At 40.7% G+C, this 10,358-nt stretch overlaps 1 protein-coding gene across 1 annotated transcript in view; it reads right to left on the bottom strand.

The window, feature by feature from the left end:
* Positions 1-1,799: 1,799 nt before the first annotated feature.
* LOC126388146 (junctional adhesion molecule 3B-like) overlaps positions 1,800-10,358 on the bottom strand; it is a 52,237-nt gene continuing 43,678 nt past the window's right edge. The window contains exons 5-9 of the mRNA XM_050041056.1: positions 9,930-10,132; positions 7,722-7,821; positions 5,487-5,616; positions 5,322-5,376; positions 1,800-3,764 (exon numbers count right to left, since the gene is read on the bottom strand). Coding sequence (XP_049897013.1) covers positions 3,729-3,764; positions 5,322-5,376; positions 5,487-5,616; positions 7,722-7,821; positions 9,930-10,132 — 524 coding nt within the window. The 3' untranslated portion in view covers positions 1,800-3,728. The remainder of the gene's footprint in view (positions 3,765-5,321; positions 5,377-5,486; positions 5,617-7,721; positions 7,822-9,929; positions 10,133-10,358) is intronic.

Raw genomic sequence — 10,358 nt, 5'->3', positions numbered from 1 at the left:
ACCCCCACCGAAAAGGAAATGAACTGTGTCACAATATGAGACTTTGAAAGTGTTGTCATTGTTAGTGTGGTCACTCTGCTGATGGAAGGCTGAGACAGACTCAAGTCATCACTGTTGCACAGTTGCATTTTTCCAGTTGCAAAATACCTTAGTGTTGTGATTAAGAGGCAACACCCAGGGCTGAAAAATATAGTAGACACACAAGTGCCAAAAAATGCAGGTCCTTGAAGAACAAAAAAACAGTTTTGGTCTCCATAGCTCATTTCAACATGCATGACAACTGCACAGGGGTGAATTTTTATATAACTCACCCATTTACATTTTATTAAGGTTTAAAGTTACTCAAGTGGCCCGTCCTTAATATGCATAACTTTAAGCCTGTCTGCTGATAGTGTCCTTGGTTTCTCATTCAGATCCTCCTCTTGCTCCTCCAGAGTGCCAGCCTCTCAACCAAATATGATCACTTCTGGCTCCAAAAAACCAAGAAGCCAAACTTGAGGCTTCAAAAGAGGAGCTGACACACTGACTGGTGATGTAACAGTAGCTACGTCCATTACTTTTACAGTAGGGATGTCCCGATTGGGTATTGGCGCCGATCACGTTATGTTTACAAAATCGGAATCGGTAATAAAAGATTGGAGGAATCAAAACAACAAAAATCTGCAATTTTTTCATCTGTGTTGGTCAGTGTTGCCTCCGCTTCCCAATGTATAAAATTTGGCAATCCTGTATATTTTATAAATATATTTTTTTCACAAGACAGTGGTTATCAGCTGATGGCTTGCTCACCTCCAGACACACCCACTGGTGGGCTAGTGAGATGGCTCGATCACCTGAGCCCAGTTAGACCGGCCCCTATATTATGCCACTCCTGGCAGTATGGCGAGAGTCGCCAGCGAGTGAGAAATGAGCCAGAAGTCCTCTGTGTATTCGGCCTACCACGGCATTTTACACCGCTCAAAGTCCGCGAAATAGGTGCGCTTCCCTGTGGAATATCATCCATCCGACCTCCGGCCTCACCTCAGATTCCCCGCCATGGATATCAAGGGATCCTACGGAGCCTCCACACCCGAAACAACGCCGGAGCGTTACAGCATTCACCCACGGTCCCGTGAGTTGGCAAAAGCTGGGGGTTACTTTTCGTTTCATTATTCCTTATTTGGAACCTTCTGGCCGGGTTGATTTATTGTTTTGAAACTGAACAGAGTCAGAGCGTACAGTGGATTTTCTTTACTTCCTTGTTTACAAGAAAACCTGGGGTGGAGTTTTCTTTTGTTTAGCGAACTGTGTGGATTGAACTGAATTGAACTGTGATATGTTATTTGGAAATCCTGGAGTGGAGTTTTTTGTTCGAACTGGATTGAACTGACTGAGCAGAACAGAGCATCTCTTTTCTTTGGTGTATACTTTCTTGAAACTGATTACAGTTGTATTTGTATTTTTTAAAATTGAGCATAATTCTTTTGTTCTACAGAAACCAGGTAAAAAAATTTAATTTTGGTGTTAAGGGACCTGTTTTACGGGTTTTATGGTTTCTTTGTGGGGTTTGACTGAGTAAAAGAAAAATATTTGTTTCGTGTGTCAAACCCCTACAAAAGATATAGGCCTATTTTGTTTGTTGAAAACAAGAAGAAGATATTTAATTTGTTTACATTTTGTGCTGCTGAACCACCGATAAGCTTTTTGGATACTATTTAAAAAATAAACAAACCTTATGGGACAATTTGGATGCATTCCTTTTTTTTTTCCTCATCCATGTTTGGAGAATACTCTCCTAACTTTTTTTTTTTTAAGATTACTTTTTTGGGCTTTTTGCCTTTAATGGACAGGACAGATTGAAATGGGGTGAGAGAGAGCAAGTGGGGGTTGACATGCAGCAAAGGGTTGCAAGCCGGAGTCCAACCTGCGACCACTGCAGCGAGGCATCGCCTCTGTACATGGGGCGCCGGCACTATCCACTACACTACCGACACCCCTTTTTGTGACTAACTTTTATCTTTGGCAGGATCTAGTCTTAACTTTAAGGGGAAATGATAAACGTCATGATTCTAAGAATTTTTTCAGGATGTTGTCACAGGGGGTCCACGTCATTGGTCCGACAGCCCATTGGTCCGACATCCCATTAGTCCGACATCCCATTGTTCCGATATGTGATTGCCACTTTCTTTTTCATTTTAACCCACACCATGATCTTTTCCTAACCCTAACCAAGTGGTTTTTGTGCCTAAACCTAACCAGACCTTAACAACAGGGCATCATGATGATTTCGGAACAACGGGACTTCGGAACAATGGGTTTAATATGGTCAGAACAATGGGATGTCGTCGGACCAATGGGTTGTCAGAATAATGGGCTGTCGGACCCATGGGTAGTTCCCGTCACAGGAGCAACTCTTTGTACTGGAGAGCTTTGTGAATACAGCCCCAGGGTTTATGTAAAAAATTGTGTATTGTGTTTAATGTGCTTTACCTGACTGTCAGAGCCTGTGTATGTACTGTTGAGACATTTTCACTGATGTTGCTGATACCTTTAGTAATTGTAGCTTAAAAAATAGGTAAGAGTCATGATTAAAATAACAAAATCCTGAACTGTAACTCACAGTAACAGATAGGCTTTGTTCTCTGTATCAGCTTAGCCAATTTGTTTCTATTCACAATTCAAATCAAGGCTTTTACACAGTCAAATGTGAAAAGTACCATGTCAAGTATTACAACTTTTCACGTGAACAATCCTCTAGTTTTGTTTGGGTCTGGAAGGTTAACTTACAAACCCTGTATCATTATTAGTGTAATACTGAACTGAACATATGACAGCAAAACTCTATCCCCGACAGTGAATTCAATATATACAAGATCAACAGCAAGCATAGAAGGACACTTAAAATCAAGAAAATGCAGCACTGATTGTGTGCAGTGTTTCACAGCATTTGACTGGCACTCTTCAAAGCCTTATACTAAGACTATCTACAAACATGAACATGGAAGTCTCTCACAAACAGAAAGTGGGCGTTCCCAGCGAAGAAATTAAATATGTAACCCGGCCGATCAAGAAGCACATCTTGATATGATGATACAAGTCATTTTTTTTCATTTGTCTTTCTTTCTTCTGATTGCAAGGTGTAAATGCTTACAGCTTGATGCAAAGTGGTTAAAGTGTTACATATTTTTTTATCCACAACCAAATAAAAAAACAACACATGTTAGTATTTTACAAATATTTAAAAAAGTAAACCTTTATCTATAGGCATTTTAAAATATATTCCATCAAAAATAGTCTGACAAATTTCAACAGTAGAAAAGAAATGGTATACAAATGACAAAAGGTTTGAAGCAAAGGTAGAAAGGTGTCATGATAGAGTGACTTTGGAGGGAAGAGACTCCTCCCTTTCTACCTGTCAGAACAAAGAAATGTTTCATTTTTTTCAACTCGGTTGGTGTTTAAAACCATGCAATAATAACTGGAAAGTAACAACTCCATAATTTAGCAAAATAATTCAGTTGTGGGTGATAAAAGTTGACAAATGAATCTCAGTCCCTACATGTGTAATGGTCTGACATGTTGTTGTCCTGTGAAATCTTGTCACCTTTGGCAAACTTGAGTGGTTGAATTTCAGTCATGCTGAGAGCTCCGAGCATGAACTGTGGCAGCTCCGTGGTCAGACAGCATGGAGGCCGTCCCACATGTCACATCTTTCACTCAGCACAGTTCTCCTCATAATCCTCTCCCTTTCAGATCACAAATGATGACTTGTGTCGGAAATCCCCCTGTAGGTGACATATAGCCAAACAGAAGCAATGTAAGAATTCATCATACTGCAGATATTCAACAGTAATATAGATATTCTTTTTCCACTTTCCTCTCGCACTTAAATGAATATACTGTATGAAGGTATTGTATTTTGGAAGAAATTTTTCCCACACTCAAATCTGACAGTTAACTGCACTGCAAAGTAGGAATTAGCAACTTCTGTAAGCTAGCCAGGTCTATTTTTTTTCTTTCTTTTTTTAAAAGATATTTTTGGGGGCTTTTTGCCTTTATTTGATAGGACAGATATAGCATGAAAGGGGGAGAGAGAGAGGGGATGACATGCAGCAAAAGGCCATGGGTTAGAATCGACCCCCCAGCCGCTGCAGCAAAGACACAGCCTTTGTACATGGGACGACTGCTCTGCCAGGTGAGCTAGTGGGCACCCCAGGTCAAGGTTCTCAAATGTAAACATCAGTAAACATGGATTAAAAGATGGCAGCAGCTTAAGTAGCATCCTTCTAGCCACTGTACAGGTGAGAGGAGGGAGCCATTGTACAGCAGGGGACTCTGGTGAGAGAGGGAGATGAGGCATGTGCTTTACGGACTGGTGTGACGGTGAGAATGTGAGGGTGCTGTCCTGTTCCTGCTGTGGATCCCTGCTATCACTGCTGCTTACAAAGCAGTCATTTTATATGCACCACAGTAGGTGATATGCAGGCCCATACAGAATCTGCGCCCGCAGAACAGATGATTTTAGGAATATAGATGCTACTTGTAATACTCAGAATGTTGTCACTGTGTCCTCCACCTCCGTGTGCATGTGTGTGACAACTGTGTGTTGTATTCACTTGGCATTAAAATCAAAGTAAGTGGTGTAGTGAGAAGAAATATCAAAAATAAGATTTACTATTCATATTATTTTTTGTTCTCTCCGTTCCATATTGAACCTTCCATTTGAATGGCCAGGTGTCCCACATTTTGTTGACTGACTTCAAACAAATGTTTACATTTTTTTCTTAAATTATTGAGGATTAAATATAATTTCTGATTCAAAGTTTCTCCTAAAATCTACTAAATAGTTCTTATAGCCTGCTTGATGTAGGTTTTAATGTATTGTGTGAGGTTATTTTTGATCAAAAACAATTGATATCATGAATTAATAATCACATTACGAGCAACCATTCCACAGATTTTCATTCTGGATCACTGTTGAAAACAAAATCCACAGATTCTGTTTGGGCCTGATGATGAGCCACATTCATAAGCCGCTGTAAAGATTTACACTATAAATCTAGGCACAAAGATAGAAAGATGCATATACACTTGCATATGCATCGTCATCATCAACATCATCAGATTGATAAATCATGGGCAGTTGAAAAGTTACTACAATAAACATTAAAAGAGAGAATAAATGATTTGGTTTAGGCTGCCTATGTCAAACAGCCTTACAAAATGCTTCACATTAAAGGAAAAAATGAAAAGAACATAAACACAGGGGAATCAGTATATTCTCTTTTAACAGCTTCATTTGCAATTCCGTAGGCATCTGAATCTAACTGCCATCTACAGACCTCATCCTCCGTCCTGACGTAGTCCACTCCATCTCCTTTAGCTGGAACTTTGTAACTGAAAGACACAAGGCACATCATGGTTGGATGGATGATGTTGGAGTAATGCTGGTAGAGAGGAATGAATGTATTTGTTGATCATGTAAATAGCAAAACATGATGTCTTACTTGTTCCCTGTCTGTTTTTGGCTGGAGAAGTAGCCTCGCTTGTATGCACAGCAGATCCCCGCTGTTATACATAAGAGCACTACGACCACCACCAGCACTCCCAGTATAATCCCCACAATGTCAATATCATCTGTGGAGTTCAAGAAAGCATTGAGAAATTAAACACTAATATTTGATTAACCTTAAAAATCTTAAACAGCAGGATAACATAGTGGAGTATAGTCCAGTGTGTAAGATTTAGGGGAATATACTGGCAGAAATGAAATATGATATTATAAGTATGTTGACTTTCATGTATAATCACCTGGAAAAAAAGAATCATCGTGTTTTCGTTACCTTAGAACAGGCATGTCCCAACTTTTCTAAATGTGGGCCAGCTTAGATCATATAAAAATACCTGGCAGCCAGCTGCATCTCGCATCATATAGACAGATAAACGCAACTGTTTCGTCTTTCAGTGAAAAAGTATTCAACTGTCCACCACTCCTGAATGCGCCAACCCTCATTCTTGAATTTACATGTCTCTACTGTGGCCTTGTCAGCTACCTAGCAGAAAATATCTGTTGCTATGTTGCCTGTGGATCTTCTCATTCATCCAGGTCATAGTTATCTCAAGGCAACTGAATCAAACGCAACTTGACTTGGTTTTGTCTTAGAAGACATTTCACCTCTTATCCGTGATGAAGCCTCTTGGATAAGAGGTGAAACGTCTTCTAAGACAAAACCAAGTCCAGTTGCGTTCGATTCAATTGCCTTGAGATGTTGCTATGTTGTTTGCTTGTTCACCATCTGTTTATGAGAACAAGTAGTTCCGCCTGTGTAGTTCCTACTTGGTGCATGTCTACTAACTCTTTGATAGTCCTGCAATTATGAGGTGAACGAAAAAATGCAAACTGATTCTTCTTCACTTATCACTGTTGCGTGGTAAGCCATGTAAAGTAAAGTTTGAGAAACAAAACGCAGGCGCCCTATGCCTGGTCTGCAAGCCACAAGTGGCCCCCGACTTTGGACATGCCTGGATGAGCTGTTTATATCTATATATGGAGCGGGACCTCTTTCATGGAGATTGCCATGTTCCACTGCAATGTTTCTACAGTAGCTCAGAACAGACGGGGTCTGTCCATTGGTCCGACAGCCCATTGGTCCGACATCCCATTGTTCCGACCATATTAAACTCATTGTTCCGAAGTCCCGTTGTTCCGAAATCATCATGATGCCCTGTGGTTAAGGTCTGGTTAGGTTTAGGCACAAAAACCACTTGGTTAGGGTTAGGGTTAGGAAAAGATCATGGTGTGGGTTAAAATAAAAAAGAAAGTGGCAAACACATAAGCCATGAGCCTGCTTCGCCTCAAGCCTTTCCCAGCTGACTCAGAGCCGGTCGCGGCGCACCATCAAGGCAGAAATACGCCCACCGGAAGACGTTCAGCACCGCGGAAAGCTCCCCACACAATCTGGACCCCAGAGTTAATAACAGGAGGTTATGGTGTTTCACTCTCTCCTCTCTATGACACTTGTATCTCGACCAGTAGCCTACTTTTGTTGCGTTGCTGATCCTCTGTGGTACACAAATACAGTATAGCCTAGTATAATCACATATGGGAACAATGGGACGTCGGACTAATGGAATGTCGGAACAATGAGAGGTCGGAACAATGCTATGGCACCGAATAGACAAACCAAACACTGGCTCTAGATAGAGCCATTCGCATTTTCACATTTTCGCAAGCAGCGTCAGAAAAAAACACAGATTTTTTTTGTTTAAAACAAATGTTATGTGAAGCTGCTTTATTCAGTGGTTTGACTGGTTTATATCACAAGGTCCATTTGTTTTGGAGACCTCAGCACACATTAAGTTATCGGACAAAAAAGGTGAGCACACATTAGCAGGTGCTGGGCAAGCGTCATGTCCGCCACATGCTGAACAGTGTCGGAGAAACACTGATTTGTGACATGAAACTGCTTTATTTAGTGTTTTCAATGGTTTAAATCACCTGGTCTGTTTGTTTTGGAGAGGAAGAGACCTCTGTGGATAATTCTGCTCCTGGTTAAAACCCTCTGAACAATGAACACTGAATGAATCCTGACCGAGAGTTCAAGCTTGGCACATGGGAGAAGTTTCAGCTGGTTGCAATCTGTAATCCTCCCCGCTACATGCCACTAAATCCTACACACTGTTCCTTTAAATGACAAAGCTTCAAAGTGTCTCTGATCCCTGATATTGTGTGGCAAACTTACAGACTTCCATCTTCTGGGGTGGACACTCAGAGTATCCTGCATCGTTCTTCGCTCGGCAGTAGTACTCGCCTGCATCTTCTTTTCTGACTGCGATGAACTTCTGTATGCCAGAAATCACAAACATAAATCTGATTAATGCAAACCCCTAATGCTCACACTGTCAGTGTTTGTTTAGTCAGTAGTTGTTTGTAGAATGTTTTCGAACAAAGTGGATTGTGATCAGTATTATGACGATTTTTACGTATTCTTTATAGTATAATGGCTAAAAAAATGTTGTTACAGAATGAAACAGAATTGGACAGGTACACCTACAGCTTTACTTTACACAGTATATCAAAATAAACGCTGTCATGATGCTGTCAGTCTTTAAGGCATCATACCAAAGAAGCTAGTGGTGCTTCATGACTTTAGCCTTTTCAATAGAATTACGGCCTTGTGGTTGCATGCCTCTGGGCACCAATCAAGACGCACCTACAGTTTGCATCACAGCTTCACGGCGGACATCCAAAATTAGTGTCAACAATTCAGTATCTGATCAAATGTTTCCCCTTCTCAGTTATAATATTGAGTGATGGCCAGAAAAGTGTTTTTGATTATTATGATGCCACAGTGAAGTTGACCTTTGACCTTTTGGATATATAATGTCATTTTACAGTCTATGGTCATTGCTTCATTGTTTTACCCTATTAGACATTTGTGGGAAGTTTTGTCATATTTAGCGAATGAATTCTTGAGTTATGGCCAAAAAATGTTTTGTGAGGTCACAGTGACCTTTGACCTTCGACCACCAAATTCTAATTGATTCTGATCCTTGAGTCAAAGTGGACATTTGTGCCAAATTTGAGGAAATTCCCCCAAGGCCTTCTTGAGATATTGTGTTCACGAGAATGAGACAGACAACGTCACAGTGACATTGGCCCTTGACCTTTGACTACTAAATTCTAATCAGTTCATTGTTATGTCCAAGTGAATGCTTGTGCCAAATTTGAAGAAATTCCCTGAAGGTGTTGTTGAGATATCGCATTGATCAGAATGAGACAGACGCAAGATCACAGTGGCCCTGACCTTTGACCACCAAAATCCAATCAGTTTATCCCTAAGTCCAAGTGGACAGTTGTGCCATATTTGAAAAAAAATCCCTCGAGGTGTTCTTGATAAATCACGTTCACAAGACTGGGACAGATGTATGGATGTACCTGACAGCCCTAAAACACAATGCCTCCTGCCATGGCTATTGCCGGCGTGGAGTGATAAAAGCAATATAAAACTGTGGGCAGTCTGCTGCTCTTTATAATGACATTCTTCTCACTGCACTCACTATTATGTTTTATCAGAAATGTTCAGAAAATGTGTTGTCTTTGTAGTATACATTTCCTTTTTCTTTTCTATTCTCCCTCCTATTTTATATGTGTACACCATGATGAGAAAATTAACCTTTTTAATATATTTTTTTTAAGTTTGAGCAAAGCAAATCTATAAATACTGTAAATAATAATATTTTATATTAATAATACTATATTATTATAGCAGAAATAATGCATTATAGAATAATGAAAGACGATTGTGGCCTCTTGCAAAAAAAAAGAAATATGAAAATGTCGACAAAATGACTAACAGGAAATTGTCTGGGTTTCTCCAAGTTTCCAAAAATGATGAAGCTTTCCTGGCCCAGTAATATAATCTAATCGTGTGCAAAATATAGATTTCTAAATTGGTTGGTGGGCATTACTTCCTCATATGGGAGTGGCAGTAGAATGATAACTGTGTTTCTGTGAACGGTCTAAAAATAACAGTCAAAACCAGATAAGTACAGTTGAAAAAACATCCTCCAAACCTAATTAGTTTACAGCTTTGACTGTAAACTTCAATTGTTTGTACTGAGCTTGCAACACTTGCACTAGAGTTCCATAAAAAGGCAAACACCAGTGTGCTTTGGTGCGTCACATCTTAGAGGCCAGCATGTAGGTTGACAGCAGAGTGTTGGAGGCAAGCCGCTGAGCAGATCGAGCTGTGCTGGAAAGCAAGCGAGAATTGAGGAATGTGCAAACGAGGACAGTAGATTCCCCTCGTGGCTCAAGCCCTCTCGCACCATCAACTGTCTCCCCAAAATATCTGCCCCCACCCCTGGGCGTCAGGCCACCGTTCCTGCTGCCCCACCCTTGCTGCTCATGTGTGTCCTTGTCCAAACACATGCGCACACATACTCACCAGAGTTCCTGTTTCTGTATTGAGTGTGTATGAGGAGTTGAAGAACTTGAAGCTGGTCTTCGGGTCATCTGGAATCTCTTCCCTGTTCTTGAACCACTGGTACTGAGACTTGGGGAAGCCCTCGTCCTCCACACAGCTCAGCTCAGCTGACTTCCCAAAAGGCACTGATTTTGGGACACTGCATTTTGGCACCACTGGCTTTACTGTGGTGAGAAAAAACACGATCATTGTCACGATCCTGAGTCTTCATGAGGAGCTTTACACCTGACATGAGTTATGTTCTGTCAGCATCACAGCGATAAACAAACTGACACATTCTTCCATGATGCTGCTCGCTCTATGATTGACTTTGATGCTTTAAAAAATCAGTGTCACCCTGACCACTTATGGTTCACTGGACTGAAAGCATTGACAGGACGGGACATGATT

This window comes from Epinephelus moara, chromosome 3, assembly GCF_006386435.1.
Source record: "Epinephelus moara isolate mb chromosome 3, YSFRI_EMoa_1.0, whole genome shotgun sequence".
Classification (NCBI taxonomy): Eukaryota; Metazoa; Chordata; class Actinopteri; order Perciformes; family Serranidae; genus Epinephelus; species Epinephelus moara.
This window is presented reverse-complemented; position numbering and strand designations above follow the sequence as displayed.